This window comes from Tyto alba, unplaced genomic scaffold, assembly GCF_018691265.1.
Source record: "Tyto alba isolate M040663 unplaced genomic scaffold, T.alba_DEE_v4.0 Super-Scaffold_16, whole genome shotgun sequence".
In the NCBI taxonomy this organism is placed as follows: domain Eukaryota; kingdom Metazoa; phylum Chordata; class Aves; order Strigiformes; family Tytonidae; genus Tyto; species Tyto alba.
This window is the reverse complement of record NW_024881278.1, coordinates 9,329,055-9,349,008: the sequence shown is the minus strand read 5'-3', so window position 1 is coordinate 9,349,008 and position 19,954 is coordinate 9,329,055. Positions and strand designations below refer to the sequence as shown.

The following is a 19,954-nucleotide window of genomic DNA, read 5'->3' as shown; positions in this document are numbered from 1 at the left end:
ATTTGTGTAACACAGTACCGTGGAGTTTTAATCCAAGACTGAGAATGCTAGGCGCTATCACAACAGCAACAAGGACCTTATGAGGAAAAAAACCCCACATCAGTAGGTCAAATCCCACTGACCTCACGGAGCTTATTCACCACACAGAAGTTGATGCTATGTAGCGACATCATGGGCACAAGACACTCACAGAGAACAGGGCAAAGTCACCCTCAGTATTTTCTGGTTAACAAACAGACTGCGTGGTTAGCACAAACCACGTTTGCTTGCACAACGGCTACAAATTTGCTATAAATCCACAAGTCCCCAGTTCCCAAGATAACACCACTTGTATTAAAGGGGGAGCTGGAAAGGTACATGATTTGCTTTATCACTCAGAGTTGCTCTGTTGTCTGCCAGTGCCAAACATCCCAGCAGGAAGACCCCAGGGAAAAGGAGCACTCTGCTGCTTTTACGGAGGGCGAACATCCTCCTCGATTGCTCTGATAAAACACAAAGAAGGATGCAAGAGGCAGAGGATCCCATCCAGCTGCCAGCCCAGACAGCAGCAGGGAAGGGAGCTGAGGCAGCAAGTAGATTCTGCTGCTGGCCTGCAGCTGGGAGCACCCTCGTTGTTCTGGGGGTGTGCAAGGACTTTACTAGGGCATACAGAAAGGCTGCAGCCTCTCAACCTTGAGGACCCTTGGGCAGCATATCTATATTAACTGATGCCTGGCTTATTACTCTGTCCCTTTCTTGCTTTCAGTTCTGCAACACACTTCCAACAGTGAAAGAGCATACCCACAGTCACTGCAAAATGTTGCCAGCACAAAAAACCACTGTGCCCCAGCCTGCCAGAGCAGCATACAGTCCCAACAGTTGGCACTAAATTCTCCTTAAACTACTTCTCCACAGTTTTACATGTTTTCCACCAATTGCCACAGACCAATGAAGAAAAAAGTCAACATTCCCAGTCCCCGCTTCCAAAACTCCTCCACAATCCAGGAGAAGGAAAAAAAAAAAAAAACAGAAAAGCTCATGAATGCAATCATAAAGCCAAAGGTCAGTAACGACTCCAGTCTGAATTACTTGTTGTCAATGAAATTAAAGCTTAAAAGATTAAGATGCATGCAAGCTAACAGTATGACAGAACTAGGTTAAAAATAGATTAAAAAAGTCCCAGTCTCTTCAATAAACCATGTTCTACCTGGTTATTAAATCTCTGTTCAGTTTTCTTGTCTCAGCTCTTTACTATTTCTTGCACCTATTTCTTGGGTATATCTTCACACTGAAAGAAAACTGGGCGCACATCAGCTAATGATTCTGAGACATCCTCAGCTTACACAAGGGTTTACTGTGATGTAGACAGAGGAGAATCTTCTGAATTTAGTTTATTTCCTCAGGTAAAAGAATACCACTGGAACAGATGGAGGCAGGTCAGACAGTCAAGGCAGTCCTTTTTTACTCCAGTATATTGAGGAATGACACCTGGCCACCAACTAGACCCCCTGACAGAAGAAATAACTGGAAAAGCCTCTAAGAAACCAAGAATGCCTCTGGCACAACCCAGTACTCATGGTTCCCTGCTCCACCCAGAGCAGCCTGTCTTGTTCTGAGGAAAGGTGAAATAGAGAAACTAGAACCCAAGTGAAAAACACAGCAGTTAAATGGTAATTAACAAATTAAGCTACGCAGCTTAAAAATTACTGTTTAATGCTGGAATGACTTGGAAACTCATGGTTATACTGCTTTCACTTAAGTGCTTTTCACTGACCTCTCCTCATCCTTTATCCTCTCCTGCAACACTGCAAAAGGCTGCAGTTCAGTTCTGGATGAGGACAGAGGAGGGCTGGATGACATGCAGGAGAGAACAGCAGAGCTGAAAAAAAGAGAAGAATCCGGACAGGGGAATTTTCAAAACTGAACAAACTCTACTTGTGCTGGCTTGAATGAGAGCGGAATTAAGCAAGCATCAACTGCTTCCGAGAATCCCACATCCCTGCCGCCAAGACTGATGAGAGGGCAGTGGAAGGAGGGGAGAAATTGCGAAGCACAAACCCAGGAGTGACAAAAGACAGGACAGAGCGAATGAAGCTTGGAGGGGACCCTGGGCTGAGGTCAGTCTCCCCATATGCAGTTAGTTTGCAATCATGGAAAAAGCCTAATGCAATCCATCACAACGCAGACAGGCAAGCTCCATGCCTGTATCTCTTCCTTGCTATCTAGCATACATCCCTGTGAAATGTCGCTGAACTTCTGGTTGAAGGGCTGCATCTGCTACCATTTCATCTCTTGCAGCATTCTCTTACTTTTTCATACACTCTCTTTGCCAGTAGAAAGCAAAGCAGACAGAGCAGCTAAATAAACAGTGCTTGAGTTATGTGACTTAGCTGTACAATTGAAAGAATAGGCATTAGTGCCACAGGTGGCTGGACAACTGAGGAAACAGCTACAGACATATCCAACCTGCACTACATCAGCATTTGGGAATGAGGACAGTTCTTAATATACTTCCATATACTAAAACCATCTATGGCCTAAAAATGCACCTACTGCCTAGATGAAATAAGGCAAATCTTCCTCAGCGTGTGTGTGCATGTAAAAGGTGAGCAGAATATTGCAACAGGATGCAAAATGAAAAAAGAAAAAGCTTCTAAGGCTCATCATCACACCCAAGTGGGCTGTACTCAGCCATCCACCAGTGTAAATTTTATCTATCTCTCTAAATATGCCTTGGTCAGAGATTTCAAAATGCATCAGAGGTTGAGTTCTTCAGCTTCCAGAGGCCCAGTTTAAGATATTTTAAAAAGAGATCTGATTTTCAGAGCGTGGATGCTAGTTTAGAAAATCCAGCCTTTACAGGTGGTTTTGGTTTGGCCATCAAAAATGCAGGCAGCCTGCACTGATTGTCACTTCTTGAAAACTGGTCCTCCTGTGCCAACAATAAAGACCACAAGAGATTTCATTGCTCATATTGGTGAGAAAAGACAGAAATAAGAAAAAAAAAAATCCCTCCAGTCCAGTATCCTCCCTGGTGACCCACAAAGCATCATCAACACTAATCGGAAGTGGAAACCAAGCCACTTTCAGGCTACTGAGACATACAGATCTACATTTTAGTCAGAATCCATGGCACGAATATTTTTTATATAATCTAGAACCACCTTGGTTTTGCAATTAGTTAGAAGCCCACCAACTCTTACAGGTCTGATGGATAGAGGTGTCTCTGACTTATACTGGATTTGAAACTTCTTCTTTTCAGCACCATTTAAAAACAAACAAGGGAGACAGGGGTTTACAATGCTTAACACTAACAGAAATGTCTTTATGGTTGTTTAAAGCAATTTTGCTTGCTTGCATTTGTTAATCCTTCCCTAGAGCTTGTAACACACACAACTGGGCTGGCGCACAACACCCACATGGTTAATCTCCCCAATCTGTTGACATTATTCAAACCAATCCATTTTCCAGCCCAACTTTGTCCTTTCTGGCTGGGCCACAAAGGAAAAAGGAACACAACGATACATTAAAGCTGATTTTCATGTACATGAATTGTTTTTTAGCATGAGAGCAGCTCTTCAGGAGCATTACACCACCACCACAGTTATTTGGAAACCCTAAAGAGAGGCATAACAGCAGACGGTATAAACAAGTTGTGTGGCTTTCAGATAAGCATCCTGCAAGCAGCTCAGTCTGCAGAAATGAGTTTGGCTGTAATTGCTTGCAGGACCGGGGCTCTAGCTACCAAGGTGATAAATTCCTTAAAATTTCAAAATTAAATACATAAATAAAGAAATGAAGTGGAAGCTTTTCTAATTACTGCCTTGCTTGAGGGCTTCTGGCAGGCTGCTCCCAAGCTACTTCAGGCTGGCTGCTAAGCATTAGGCACTTTTCCCCTTTGCACAGCACCAGCTCCCAGCAGCACCTTCCCACGTGAGCCGGGGCACGAGGCAGGCAGGGTTTAGCTGTGCACAGGCGAAACTTGAGCGGGTGCCTGCGGGCAGGGGGGCCGAGATCTCCAGGGCTCTTAACTCCAATTTCCAGCACTGCTCTAAGCATGGGTGGGGAAGCCTCCTACTCCGAAGGCAGAGGTGACAAGCGCAGTGGGAGCGTGCCACATCGAGATGCAGCATAGCCTGTGCACGACCTGCTGGGCGTCTGCGGCAAGGGGAGCGCAGGCACAGGGGGGCTTCCCATTTTAGACCTGCCGTGCAGGGCAAGGGGACCGTGTTACAGGCCTTTTAATGACTTCAGAGATGCGACCAGGAGGAAGGCTCTCGCGGTGGCTGCCTCCCTGCTGGGATTGCAGAGTAGGGCTGGGGAGGGTCCTCTAGCCGCGGGCAGAGAAAGGGCAGATGCGTTGCAAGCGCTCCAGTGTGAACTGCCCGTGGGGTACACCAAGTCTGCAGCTGGCGGAGGAGATGAAAACAGTGGAAAATGCAACTATCCTGGCTCTAGAGCAGTCTCCTGCTCCTCCAAAGGCATTCCTGGCATGGACAAAGTTAGCCAGGAGGGGGCAGGTCATGGAGCCACAGAGCATAGGAGTGGGGAGAGAAGGGATCTAGAGCACTGTGGGAAACTGGGTGCCTGAGAGACAGCTATGGGGTAGATCCATGATCTGGGGGAAAAAAAAAAAAAATCTGTCTGGGGAAAGTATTTCCCTCAAGCCTCAAGAAATGGGGAGGTGTACGGCTGGGAGACAGGTCACATGGAAAGAAAGCTGGAGCATCTGGGTGCATAGAAGGAGCATCATCATAGTAACAAAAGCAAGCACTAAATGCTAGGAGATGAAGTACTTAAGACTCTTGCTTAATTCCGGTCAAGAACGGTCCTAGGGATAAAGCTAGGGCTCATGACAAGAGAGTTGTTCTGTGTGTCCCCTTGGAGAAGGTGAAACATGAGCTGGGACCTAGGTGAAGAAAAGGGGCTCGTGTGGCCAAAGAGCTGGGCTGTACAAACACTGAGATGGCCACTTAAACTGAGGTCAGCCCAGCAAGGAAACCCTTGTGCAATGCTAAGGTGGAGCAGCAGGAGCAGCATCTGGAGACAGAGGAAGCTACCCTCTCAACAAGGAACATGCCACGGGGTGCTATACATTCAGGGGAAAAAAACAGGCCCATGCCAGCTCTAATTGGCCCCTAAAATGACAAGTTATTCTTTTGTATTGAATCTCTCTGTGCTTTGTTTCCCCATCTTTAAAACATCCCTTCATCTCACAGAGGTTTGGGGAAAATTAATTAATTGTTCATCAACTGCTCAGATACAATAGTGATGAGATCGGCAGAAGTTCAAGAGGAAATTAATAATTCTGCCTCTGGAACAGGGCTTGAATAGAGCCTGGTAAATAAGGCAGAAGGGCACACACTGAACAATGAAGAGAAAACAAAATAATGAATAGCTGCTCATTAAGTGAGCAAAGTCCATTCTGTGTACTGAGGGAGGCAGGGACCCTGTGGAGAAACCAGCATGGGATCCTGTAATTAAAGACTGTATAATAACGCATACACCCCAGGGGGGGCAAATTAAGGTTGCACAAGGAACCTTAATGCTGCTATTTTCTAACTTTTCCAGTGTTTGACTTTCAACCTTAACAATGCTTTTTAAATGCAGTTTTTTTGGTGTGTAGTGTCACAGAGGTGTGGGCATCACACTTTCCTTCTCTAGTTCCAGAAGTGGGATGTCTATTCTGATTTAGTCTGAGCAGTATGCACTTACTAGCCATTAGAAAAATAAGCAGAGTTGGTGCTCAAGTAAATGCATACCAGCTTTTGGAGGCTACAGTCTTGTTTCTGTTTTTAAACAAGGTGCATGTAGACAAACCCAGCATTTTCCTAAGCCACAGAATAATACATCCAACATAGCACATACATACATCAATCTAATTTAAAAATAAAACATATCTTGGAGAGAGCTGGTCAGTATTTTTTAATTCAACCTTTACTAGTCAAAAAAAACCAAACAAACAAACAAACAAAAAAAAGGCTTTCTCACGATACTGAACAGTTCTGCAAAAATAACGAGTGCTTACAGAAATGCTGCAGAAGTCCCCTGTAGGTTTTAGTTCTGGGTTTCCCAACCCGCGGGCAATGCAGCGCTCCCAAGCTCCCTGCCAGCGGGCAGCTGCCCCATCACCACCAGCACAGAGACCTTTCCTCCCGCAGCCCCAAGCTGAGCAACCCGGGCAGGGATGAAGCAGCCCTGCCACAGAGTTAGGGCTCGCTGAGCACTGCTGCTGCCCGTGCTGCTCCCCGTCCACCTCCTGGACTGGTGGCATCTCCAAGCAACTCGGCATCCGAACAGCAGCTAGTGGGATCCCAACATGCCACCACAACGGCAGCGGCGAATCGCCCTCACCAACACGTAAAAGCTACCGCTGCTACAGCTGGAAGGTGTTACAGGAAGGCAAGGGGGGGATCACATCCACTCGCTCCCTTGTGGAAATCGTCAGTGTGATCATCTGGAAATCGTCCCTCTCCTGCCAGAGCCACCCCACATGTAAAACAGACAGAGAAGGAACAGAGCATCAACCCTTCTTGCCCACCCCGGCAACCCGCAGCAGCTGCCTCCCGACAGCAGAGCATTTAATGACAGGTTTTGGTGAACACGAAGGCCGCATGAGCATGACCAGGTTGAAGCTGCCACAAGGCACTGGCTTAATTCTCACCTTCTCTCCTCCCACCTGACAAACCCAAATGCCTTCCAGCCTTGCACCGATCATCGCTTTCCAGGGCCGGAGTCCCAGAAAACAGGTCTGTGTCCTGAGCAGCCTCGGGGAAGGCTTACAAGGCAGCAAAGTTTGGCTGGCAAATCCCTGCCCATTGACTCACAGCTCTCATCTGAGCATCAGAGGACTCCAGCTGCTGACTCTGCAAGTCTGAGCTCCTTTAAAAGAGAAAACCCTGGTCTAACTGAGCTGGAGCACAGCACGCCACTTAGACCAATGGCCTGCCTCGAGGCTCACCTGGCCCCTTAACAAGGCAACTCAAAGCTGAGAACCAGCTTCCCAGCAGAATTGAAATCCAACCACCAACCAAATTTAGCACCTACGTTAGTGCACCTATAGCGACATTATTGATAATAAACCCCAATTCCTATTAATACTATCATGAAACAAACAGATTAATCACACCAGTGAAAGCAAATGACTTTTTGGGGAAGGGTTGGGAGTGGGAAAAAATGAAAAGCACAAACTAAACCAGAGTTTTATCTAGAATATTGGAATTATTTACATTGAGGTATCTTATTTGCTCATTTAAATCATGATTCCGTGTAGTGACATCAATCATTCCAGTTTTCACCCACCCTCTGTGGGTTAAACTGCAGCAAACAGGGGTTAAGTGACTAGACAAAACCACACAAACCACTAGCAGAGTTGGGGGAAACAAAGTTGGGACAAATCAGTTGAAATCTCAATTCTTGGCTGGAAAGAGACTCACAGACCATGCTTCGGATGACTTACAGCAGCCAATCGCTGCTTTGAACTTCTGAAAGCTACTACGCCTGCAAGGCTGAAGGCATTCCCAAGAATATTTCGGCTGTGTTATATCCTTCAGAAACAAACATCTGGTTTTGTCTGACCTGTAAATGGTCTCTCGAGACGACTGATGTTCTCTGTCAACCCCAAACTCCAGCAAGCCTTTTCCACTGAAAGCTGTGATTTATAGCTAGTTTTTTAGCACACAGTCAATACCGTGAAGAGTAAAAAACAGAAGAGTTAGTTCCTCTGCCATCGTGCTAAACAGTTAATCATCATCATTTGCTTGAATAAAGCGACCTGAGCAGAAAGTCCTACTGATTTCAGGAGAACACCTCTGGGGAACACAGCTTCATGCCCTGGGAAAGCTTTGGTCATTAAAAAATGGTCTGAATCAATGGGGCTTCCATAGTCAGAGTTACAGTAGAACTGCCAACATACTGAGCATGTGTAACTTCCAGCCGCTTGTTCCCATGCAAATCAAGGAAACTTAGGTGGCTAAAAAGCACTGCTGTGGGCTTTTCCTGAAGCCTCCCCACAGTGAAAATGTTCACCTTCATCCTGAAAAAGTTCATTGCTAATGCAAATAAAATTGGATTACAAACTTTCACAATAAAGCCCGATCTTCCTGCATGCTCTCTCATACTGACCATGTTATACAGGCGCTTCTCTTAAGTTCTTCCTGAGCTAGTTATCCTATTGCCCTGTATTGATAATTTTATCCTGCTTCTCCTCTTTACAAATAAGTCTGCACAGTAACACTTCAACAAACTTTTTATGAGACTGTAAAAATACTGGGCATGTTGGCAAGTGCTAAGGTGAATGCAGGTTCAGATATTTAATTATACAGTCAATCATGTCTGTAATTCAGACAGCAACTCAGATCTCACAACTTAATTGCTTTAATTTCAGATTAATAGCTTATGTTGTCACAAGCAGTTTGACATGCTGGAAAACAGTCAGAAATTATACTAGGGATGGATAGACTTACTGCTAGTAAGGAAAAAAGTTAGGGCATCCTTGGAAATATTCAAAACCTGACTGGACAAGGCCCTGAGCAACCCGATCCAACTTTAAAATTAGCCCTGGTTTGAGTTGAGGGGGTCAGGGTTGTGAAGGCTCTGGATCAGAGACCTCCAGAGATGCCTTCCACATAAACCATTCTGTGATTCTGCATATAAATAGTGAGATAAACTACAAGCAAAGACTGCATCTTTCTCATACAACTTCGTTAAGTCATGCCAGTCACCAACAGCGTTGTGCCAGCTCAAGATACGTATCTGAAACTATCCTGCACAAAGGTAGCATCTTCTGTGATGCTCCAGAAGTGTCATCATTCTTTCAGAAGCATCTTGCATGGCTCATCGAAGTGCATTTTTACCAGCCAGAGGCACAGACGTTTCCTGGCTCCTTTGGTCTATAAGAACCAGGTACAAACGCCACAACGCATTTTTCAATAGCTACCAAAATGAGGTGTTAAATAACCAGCTTCAATTCCTTTGACCACCCACATATCTTGAGCAGCTTAAAACCCCTGAATTGACATTTGCCGTTCTGCTTTTCATTTCAAAACTGCAAGGCGAATAGCGTAGGGCCCCATTAAAAAGAACAAAGCCAAGAGAAATTTGGGGTAAGGTTGTGAACCTGGCAGCTGATTTTACAGTATAGCCAAGGCACAGGATGAAGCAAGAACTGTTAGGAATCATTAAATGCTCTTACCTGTCCTGCAAAAAGCCCACACACGCCAATAATACAGAGAATGTTAAATACAGCCGAGCCTACGATGGTTCCAACGCCCACATCTCCTTTTGTGATAAAAACACCTGAAAAACAAGTTCAAGGCAAGCTGTGTAAATTGCAAAGAGAAGAATTTTTCCACAAAAAATTGCAGACCTCATACACCATTCATGAATCTAAAGGCACGTACCAGTTCTGCCACTTTTTCTCATATTTAAGGGGGCAACTTGAAAAAGGAACTCTGGTGAATATAGGTGGCAGAAATTGCTTTTGAGGGGTTGGGCATAGACTGCCTAATGAAAATCAAATACTTTAGATATGTCTAAGTCACCAACCTCCTGGTCTTGTGATCCAGCATTATGACAATGCACATCATAAAAGACAGTAAGCTCTGTGGAAACAACTGGCCGGACAGAAATCTGCAGGAAACTATCTCCCACAAGACATCCCCTCACCGGTATTCTGCTCCTCCCCATATCGCCATCCCTACAGGCTTCAACAGGCAAGCAGAGGCCGGAGCTGGAGCTGATTCAGAACTGCCTGGCCACTAGTTACTTGCAACTTGAACGATGACTCTCAGGATGAGTTATGGGGCTATGTTACAAGGTCCTTTCAGAGCTCTTCTGTCAAATTTGGTTAAAATTGGCCAAGGAGGTTAATGGTAAGGGAGAAGAACTGACAGACGCATGCATCATGGTACTGCAGAAATTCTTTCCTTAGGAAGTCAGCCTAAAAATAACACTCCATCGCCTGTTAGCTGTCAGTCTGGTTAAATTCACCACTTGTTTTTTAGGTTCCAACAGTATTTATCCAGCCAGTGTAGTTTAGTTTTCCCTACTTTATCCTATTCTCAGAAATGTGTTACACAGAAGCAGTCACCTGCCAAGTGACACCTGATATCTGGTAGATGACACCACAGCAAGATAATGATCTGACCATCAGGGCTTCTCTAAACTGCCTCAAGTAATCGGGTTTTATTTTCATCCTGCTACTGCACTATCCTTAACTAGAGTACAACCCAACTTGGTCCAATTTAAGTTCCTACATTTTAAGGCTTTGCTTGTGTAATCAGACCTTTCCACATAGTATGCAGCCCTGCATGAATTAATTTGTGCTCTGCATCGCATAGCTGTGACTGAAAAGGAAGTGTCTTCTAGAGAAAGTATCTAAGCTGACAGTAATTCTCCTCAGTGAAGGAGAGCCCATCTTGACCTCCCAACCACTGCTCTGATGATCATCTACCAACAGAGATGTGGATGAGTAAAACTGCAAAAAAACTTTCCCCTTGAGCCAGGTAGCATACGTACATCATCATTTTCTAACAGCCGAGTGCAGTGCCCTCTTAGCTCAAGGCTGTTGGAGGACCACACAAGCTTTCCAGGTTTCACAAACTTAGGGACTGCTGAATATCTTGATCACACTTCCCGTAAGTGGAGAGTTGCTTTGGTAGTGTGGTGCTCTGACCAACTTGTTGCTGTGAGAAAGCATTTAAAATCCTCTTCTCCTGCCCACTCTGGCTCTCCCAGAGGGAAGTGGTGTTAGAAGACTAACTGGAGTGGAGGTGACGGCAGAGAACCTGCAGCTGATGACACAGACAGTTCTCCTAGGTGCCAACCCAGGAGGCTGGAGGCGCATCCTTTCACGCTGCGTCCTGGAGACGGCGCGGCAGGGAGCGTAGGAGGGTGGACAGGAGCGCAGGGGGCTGCACGTGTGGGGCTCAGCACTGCGCAGCGTGGCTGTGCTACAGCCAGGCAGATCAAGGGACAGTTAAGGTGAACTGCCTACTGGCCCTAATTTGATGGGGTCAGATCAAACCACTTCCAAGGCAGCCCTGTGTGGGACAACAGCACTTTTTCAGAGCCACTTCATCTAGCGAGGATTCCCCGCAATTAGTCCTATGTGTGCCCATGAGGGAAGGGACAGATATTATAATAAATGTTACAGGTGCTTAGCAATCCCATTTCCACTCTGAAAAACAGCCAAGGGAATGCGGAGATTTCAAGAAGCAGCAGGAGGTTAGTTACCTATGACAGATGTAAACAACTCAGGAGCAGAGCTTCCCGCTGCCATGAAAGTTGCCCCAGCCACATCTTCGCTAAGGTGCAAGCGCTGCAGAAAAACACATCAGAGTCATTGATTACAACACTGAAAGGCTGAAGGAATTCAACTAGAAATGTTAAACTGTCCGCCAAGAGTGGGAAACTGCTGATACGTACAAAGTTTTACGTTAAGGAAATTCAAGTATAGGGGAAAAAGTCATCACAGGCATTGGCTACCTAAGGTAGCATCTCCCTGTAGAGGTGGCAGGTTGTGGCTGTGGTACACTTTACAGAGGAGAGAAAGAGCAACAGAAACAGAAAGGCAGTTACACCAGTCATGATTCTTTGTCTCCTCCACAACCCCAACAACACACACCTTACTCCATCTACTTTGGCCTGTGAAGGGTAGGGCTGGAGCTCAATCTTGGTTCACCCCCAGCTGCCTTCTCCAGTATCATTTCAGCCTTGGACATTTAACCTTTTCTCACCCCCTTTCTCTTGGATCACCGCTGAAGACACTTACCTCCTACAGCCTTCCCCTAGCAGTGTTCAGGGACTTTCTAAAATGGAGGTTTCTGGAAGGGAAAGGACCCACTACTCCATGAAAACTTCATCGGCATATGCTGTTTCCAAAGATTTACTTGGTTAATTACTTCCTTTATGTTTTCTGCATTCCCACTGCTCCATCTGCACAAGTCACTGTTCAGAAACGCGACAAGGCTGTTAAAGACCACATGCCTTGCTGGCACCTTCCACAGTTTTAATGAGTGGCTAAAAATAAGCCACCTCCCTGCCATACGGCCATAAACTGCTGAGCTGTTACTACACAAAGCTGGCTTGCTCGCACGCGTGTGAGTCAGCGGCTGCCCTTGTACGAGCAAGGGGAAGACAGCTGAGGGTGGTGGGGATGTTCCCCTACCAGAACTGGCCGTTTGAAGCAGTGTACCCAGCCTGGCAAGACAGAGGAAGCCTTCCTCTCCCCTCTTCCCCCTGTAGCGGTGCAGGGTTTCTCTGGAACTTTATTGTTACCAAAGTACGTTTGCACAAGCAGAAGACTGCAGAAATCCTCCCACCAACCTTATCTGGATTGAACATCCCACAAAAAATGTTCTAGCCCCCAAAAAGAGGGTAACTCTATCCACTGATTGTACAGACCTAACAAGAAATGTCGTACATATGTTACAGGGACAAGGAAAAAGGAAAATATGTGCCGTCATCAGGAATGCTTTTTAAGCAGGAGACCACAGCATCGCTACACTGCTATAAAAGCTTGTGGAACCTGATTAAACACAGCTTTATGGAAAATAATTTTAAATAGGATTGAAACTATTGTGGAAGAAGTTCATAGGACCAGAAGTAAGGCCAGTTTCTTGTGCAGGATTCTCTATGAAAACATAGAGACAGTCATACTACAATAGTTGGTCTGAAACTTGATGATGTCTTTTGAAAGAAAAGACCATCAGCCAAGGAAACCAGCTGTGCTGGTTTTCTGGGGGGGATGGTTTAATTTAAAGCTATAGTAGGTTCCCTCGAGGGCAGTTCCTTGATAATTTATTGCAATGCATATGATTATTTAGTTAATACAACAGAGCAGAAAATACAGCACACTACGTAGGAGGCAAAAGTGCATTCGCTGATATTTGCAGACGAATGTTTGCAATTGTTGCATGACGTTAGTCACGTCATGTAAACACTCTGTAACACCAATAATGGAGAGTAGCTGGGAAAATGCAAGTACAAGCTGTTTTAGAAAACAAATTAAAATCAGGACTTTATTGTAAGTACATCTGAACTAAGACAGAATGTGAATGTCTACCATAGCAAGTGTTCTGGAACAAATTCTCATCTCAATACACACGTTTGGGAGCACAAACATCTTGTTGGTTTAACTCAACAACTGCTTTCCAAACTACATGAATCTAAGTCAGAAAAAGGGCATTTATTTTAGAATTAGTGCATCTAAACTGTGAGCAACTGCATAATAACTATTGGTTGATCCTTAAGACCAAAAAAGCCTTCAGGCAGGAGGTCTGAATTCTTCTGTGTTGGATATGACAGTGAAGTGGTAGTCAGATTACTGATGGTAGATCTCAGGTCAGCAGCAAGGCATTCCCATTTATGGCTGTTTGAATGCTAAGTGCATTACATGTACTGCCTTTCCCAGTACAACCTCCTAGATGTGAGCTCCTGCCAAGGGGCTCTCTCTCCAATTCCTCTCTCATGATTATTTTTTGTGAGTTAACAAACGAGTGAACACCCTTAAAAACATCACAAGTCTTATCTCATCAGGTGATGGAGGAAGACTCAAGTGGTCATCTTCCTCATAAAGCAGCCCTGGCTCTCCAAGTCAGCCTCTTCATTTCACAGGGTCTTTATGTAAGGAGGCTACTGGTTGGTGTGAGCAATGGTGGTAGCATTTGCTGTCAATCAGGCAGTCATGAAAGCTTCCCTTTCCTAGAAAAATAGGCAAGAGAGGATTGCAGTCCCTAGAAAAATAGGCAAAAGTGGATACCAAAGGCTGCAGAGGCCTCTGCGAAGTGACTCAAGCCTTTTCCCATGCATTCTTGAGTGCTAACATCAAGGACAAACCACAAAAAGCTTCATGTTTTGAAGACAAGACATTCTGGACTGATAAAATCAAAAGTAGTTGGATCAGGAAACAGGAATGTGCATTTCTTTTGCTATCATGTAACTACAGAACTGCTTAATTATGCATAAAATACATAAATAAAAGGACTTGAATGCTTCTAAAGGTCACCTATAGGGTTAGAAAAAACTTTTATGCAAGAGAATCAAGTAGGAGCAATAGGAATAGTAAAATTCTAATCTATTTATATAACCCATTTTGATAATCTCTAATGACACGGTATCTTTCTTCTGGACAGTAACTTCTTAATAGAAATATGCTAGATCCAGTGTTCCATCGCTAAGTTTTCTCTTTCACACACAACAGAATAAAACTTATTATCATCTTATTTTATTGGTGATGTTGAGTAACACAATGGTTCAGAACCATTAAAGCATGTGAGAATTTGTTATGTACCACTGAGAAGACAAGAATCAAGAAGTAAAGATCTGGTCAAGTGAAAGTGGCCTCCTAGGGCCCAAGGGCTTGTAAATACTATGTTAAAGTCACACAGGGACGGTATTTGCTTTTTAGACATCAGATGTCTGTACAAACCCAAACACATCTGAAAATTTGTCAGAAGAACAGACGACATCATAATTCTGTCACTTTTTATCTCTATAACCAATCTTCTGGGGCAGGTGGAGAGGTGCACAGATCCTGCACCTGTAGAAAGCTAATGGCGGTAAAAGGAGAGGGACCTCTTCAGTCTGTGAGCCTCTTGTTTATGATAACCGAATTCACCAGTAAAGTTAGAAACCATTAACACCCTGCATGATGTTTCCTACCATAATTTGTAAATACAGTTGAGAACCAACATTTCTACTGACCAGTGCAGGAAACAAGAGGTGTGGAGAAGCGATGGAGCTTGTCTGAGGTCACTCAGGAAGTCTATGGCAGAGCTGTACCAGGAGCCAGGGCTCCACAGACCCAGATCACACCTCTGTGCCATAAGCAAGGACACTAATCAATATAGACTCGTAAATGAGATTTAATTAGTGCTCAGTCAAGAGAAAACATATTAATCTCCCTCAACCTCCTGGCTCCACCTGTGTCCCTCTGGGTAGCAGGCCTGCCCCTGGGCATATTGATGGCACCCTGAAACACAAGCCTGTTCTTGACACTGCTTATTCAGCTCAGGTTTTGTTCATTTGCCATGACCTGAGTCAGCCTTCTAGACCCACATCTCCCAGCAGGATTCCCTTGTTTGGGAGAAGGCAGGCAGGGAAAGGAGATGTTATAGTGGGGATCTACAGGCCACCCAACCAGGAAGCCTGAGCAGATGAGGCTCTCTCCAGACAGATAGGAGCTGCCTCATGTTCACAAGCCCTAGTCCTCATGGAGGACTTCAACCACCCCAATATCTATCAGAGGGACAACGCAGCAGGGTGTAAGCAATCCATGAGGTTCCTGGAATGCATTGACGGTAACTTCCTTCCCCAATTGATAGAGGAGCCAACAGGGAAAACTTATATACTGGACCTTATTCTCACCAACAAGGAGGAGCTGGTGGGAAGTGTGAAGCTCAAGGGCAGCCTTGGCTGCCGTGACCATGAAATGGTGGTGTTCAAGAAACTTTGGACAGCAAGGAGGGCACACAGCAAGCTTGATACTCTGGACTTCAGAAGAGCAGACTTTGGCCTCTTCAGGGACCTGCTTGGCAGAGTAGCATGGGATAAAGCCCTGGAGGGAAGAGGGGCCAAAGAATGCTGCTTAATATTCAAGGATCACCTCCTACAAGCTCAGGAGCGATGCATGCCAACAAAGAGGAAGTCAGGTAGGAATGACAGGAGGTCAGCATGGATGAACAAGGATCTCCTGGATAAGCTCAAACATAAAAAGGAAGCCAACAGAAGGTGGAAGCAGGACTTGGGAGTAGTAGTGGATGTAAAACTGACTGTGAGCCAGCAATGTGCGCCAACCATGTCCTGGGCTGCTTCAAGAGAAGCGTTGCCTGCTTGTCGAGGGAGGGGGTTCTCCCATCTACTCCGCTCTAGGAAGACACCCCGTACAGTGCTGTGTCCAGCTCTGGGGCCCCCAACATCAGAAGGACACGGACCTGCTTGAGGGGGTCCAGAGGAGGCCACGAAGATGATTGGGGAGCAAGAGCACCTCCCTTGTGAGGACAGGCTGAGAGAGTTGGGGGTGTTCAGCCTGGAGAAGAGAAGGTTCCAGGAAGACCTTACGGAGGCCTTCCAGTGCTTAAAGGGGGCTACAGGAAAGATGGGGAGGGACTCTTTGTCAGGGGGTCTGGGGACAGTACGAGTGGTAACAGTTTTAAACTGAAAGAGGACAGATTTAGATTAGATGTAAGGAAGAAATTCTTCACTATGAGGGTGGTGAGGGACTGACACAGGCTGCCCAGAGAAGCTGTGGGTGTCCCCTCCCTGGAAGGGTTCAAGGCCAGGTTGGACGGGGCTTGGAGCAACCTGGTCTGGTGGAAGGTGTCCCTGCCTATAGCAGGGGTTTGGAACTGGATGATCTTTAAGGTCCCTTCCAACCCAAACCATTCTATGATTCTGTGAAAAGTTAACAGTATTATAAATAACTCATCATGTTTACAACTCCAGCATCTCCCATCCCCACTTCCACATCAACATCTCCATTGCCTCCCCGTGAACCTCACAGTGGCTTTCCCTAGATTCAGCCATAGAGTGCGCAGCAACTTTGCAGGACAGAAGCTTCTGCCTTGTGTTCTTGCCCTTCAGTTACCTGAATACTTATGCACCAAAATAGTGGGATTTCCTGGGGACTTTTTTTCGGTAATGCAGAAAAGGCTTGTATGGCAGGGTGCTGAACTACAATCAGGTTAGTTTAGGGAGAACTTCCATCAGAGCTGTCAGCACAAATGATCTCTCCTGATGTCTCCCACTCCTCCATCCCAGGCCAGACACAGCCCATGCCCTGAGAGCAGTATTTATTGCCAGGCAGATGGACAGCCATCTCCTCCATCTGAGAAAGACGTCTAACTGGCAAGACCAAACCATATTTTCTGCATGTAAGGATTTCATTGCCCAAGACTGACACTGGAGGGGGCTCCCAGGCACTTTGGACACATGGTCTGTGTTCACCCTGTAGCTGTCCGAGCTGATTTAGGCTAAAATGTGCTCCTTTTCTTCTAAAATTTCAGAATGCCAACCTTAGCAAAAGAGGGAGAGAGTCCCCTGCAATTGATGGAAGTGTTCAAGAGCTTCTTTATAGCTCACCTAGCTGTTCCTGATGCTTTACAGCTTATGCCAACACAATGCAAGGTATGAGACTCATGACTTTGAAGGCAAGGTATGAGGATCTGAGACTTCTACTGGGGCAAATCACCAGAGGTATTAATTTATATCAGCTATGGGTAGGGCCTAGTGTTTTTGAAGACACATCTGCAAAGGCACACAAACGCAAGGCAAGAGCAACTGTCAGAGCGTGAACGGTTGGAGCACCTGGAGAACCGTCAGCCTGTGAACTCTTCTGCTGGGCACCACACAAGCGATGCAGAAAGGCCCCGGGAAGCCATCACGCTGCGCATCTGCAGCGTCCTGAACCTAATCCAAGACTTCGTTTCCAACCGAAGTCCAAGCAGCCAAACCCAGCTCTGGCGTGGGTCTGCCCGGGACAGCCCGGCTCTGGCCAGGCAGCGCTCCCTGTCAGCGGCTGCACTGGGAGCTGGGAAGCCCCGGTGTGAACACACCCACAGCGGGCAGGTCCTCACCAGCTGGGCAGTGGGAGCAGGAGGGAGGTGCAGCCCCCCCCAGCCCCAGGACCAGGACCCTGCTCCCAGGCAACTGGCTGAGATCTTGGCATCTCTCCCTCCCCAGGGTGGTTTGGTTTGTTTTTTTTTTTTTTTTTAAATACCAAAACATCTAAACTCTCTTGTGCGTTTTTTCTGTCCCAGCCTGACACTTGGGAGGTCTATAAATTTTAAGTTAATGGTATATAAAACTCAGAAACACCCCATGGATCAGTATTTCCATGCAAAAGTCAAGAAATAAAAGGTTATTATCTTGCAAGTCCCAGGAAAACTGAGTGACATGTCCAAAATCATAACCGAACCAAAGTGCTTCTCCCTATATAGGCAAGGAACAACGTCTCAACCCTCTCGCAGTCTCTGACAGCTGGATCCTGCCTGAAGGGCCAGGTTTCTCAGCTGGAGAGGCGGGAGCATGGCAGCAGCGAGTGGCACAGGACAAGCGAGCAGTCTCTGCTGGAATTATTACCTGGAAACCCACACTGCAGCCAGCCGCGCCGGGGAGCCTGCAGCATGGGGGTGCTTTTGGGAATCACTGCTCTAGAGAACATGTTTTTCACTATGTTATAAATTGCCTCCGTTTTTAAGAAGTGGTATGATGCATATATAGGATTTGTTATTCGAGAGGCGATTGCTAGTTTTAAGAGGAAGCGTCAGCCAAGTTTACCCACCAGCAGACTTCCCAGCCCATCTCCTGCGAGTGAGAACACGAAGCTGAGCCAACACACACATGCGTTGTTGAGCAACTAAAGAAGAAGAATGGGGAACACTCTAAGACAACAGTAAATACACTATCATCACGTTCTGAGGCTCCCGAGGAGAACTGCTGCTAAAGCAGCACACAAGCTTAAGGAACATCTTCCAATACTTACTTCGCAAATCTTTTCCAACGAAGGGACAAAGAAATCATCGCAGACAATTGCCAAAGCATAAAACATATACATGGCCTGCAAAAGAAAAGGGAAAATGTTGAGTCTGGAGATTGTCAAGCAGGAGTGAACTGCAGTGTCGCAACTCATCTTAGGTTTGGTTTTGGTGTACACTTTTAAAAAAAATAAAATGCTCTTGCATGAAGAAATCATGGGGCTCTCTGGGGTTTAGTAGAAAGATCATGAAGTATTTATCCAAAAGTTCTTACAAGCTGTCAAAAGCTGCCAACATTTTATCATCATCATCAAGACTACTTTTTATTTTTTATTAAATTCTCTAGATATTGCTAAGCCACACTTAAATATTTTTGCCTTTCTATTTTCCTCCTGTTGCACCACACAGGACTTTCTCATCATTGCATTCTGTGGAAATCTAAACCCTAGAAATGCTAGTATTTTGAAATAGGGGAAAGGACCGTATTTTCTGTGACTGAAGTACCTGCCATGTCATCTGGGGTCCCAGTGATAATTCTTGCTAAAGTCCACATAGGAACAACTTCCAAATGACTGAAACCCTAGAGGGAACACAAGTCTTAAAAGGACACCTAGCAAATCAATTCTTCAATTTCATGCAAGAAACATTTAGTCTGTATTTCTGTGTTATTAAACAGAAAGCCATTTCTGTACTGTTAAACAGAACGTGCTAGGGCTTGATCTCTGCCCCAACAGTCAAATGGCACAGCGTGGCTTACCTCCATGCAGCTAAACTCTTGTTCTCCCCAAGGAGGATAATTTGGTCCATACTGGCTCTTGTCCTCCCCAAGGAGGGCAACCTGGTCCATATTGCCCTGAGGGAAGGACCTCTACGCCTTGCCTCGACTCATGTCCTGGTGCTGGATGGGCAAATGCTCATCAGCATAGGGGAAAACCCAGTGAAAAGCGTGTCAGCTACCTAACAGAGCACACCATCACAGCAGGCGTGCGCCTGTGTCCCGGCCCGCTCTAGTTGACTGGCACAGACATATCCGAGGCCATCCAGGCTACTCTTGCACCACCTTACACAAACTTAAGACCTGTGGCGAAGGAACAGAGCCAGAAATACAGAGAGCCAGAGGAACAAGGGCATCACACAAACCAGGCAGCCCTGCCCACACTGCCCAGAGGACACGCTGCCGAGGGGAGAGCCGCCCCTCCAGCGCTGCAACGAAGGTTTAAAGCCAAGTGTCTTGCATGGTGGGGAAAGTGGAAAGAAGAGAGGGCGGCTGTGCCCGCTGCGGACCTGCAAGACAGGCCAGTGCTTATCCCTCACGGCACTCCTCGGTGCCGGGTCTGCAGTGGATCTGTTACAGCTGGCATCCCCGTAGGAACTAGAAAACAATGTCTACACGTGCTACCAAAAACCTGCCGCAGAGAGAGTCCATGTTACCATCCTGGAACTCCATCCCAGCAGACTACACTATCGGCAAAGTTTTATTTATTGCTATGTACTTGTGA

General features: G+C 46.0%; 1 protein-coding gene across 4 annotated transcripts in view; it reads right to left on the bottom strand.

The window, feature by feature from the left end:
• The window catches only part of SLC24A3 (solute carrier family 24 member 3), a 175,770-nt gene that overhangs the window by 45,809 nt on the left and 110,007 nt on the right, over positions 1–19,954 (bottom strand). For all 4 annotated transcript variants that reach the window (XM_042789929.1, XM_032989402.2, XM_032989400.2 and 1 more), the window contains exons 4-6: positions 18,464–18,538; positions 11,215–11,299; positions 9,173–9,276 (exon numbers count right to left, since the gene is read on the bottom strand). In XM_042789929.1, coding sequence (XP_042645863.1) covers positions 9,173–9,276; positions 11,215–11,299; positions 18,464–18,535 — 261 coding nt within the window. In that variant the 5' untranslated portion in view covers positions 18,536–18,538. The remainder of the gene's footprint in view (positions 1–9,172; positions 9,277–11,214; positions 11,300–18,463; positions 18,539–19,954) is intronic.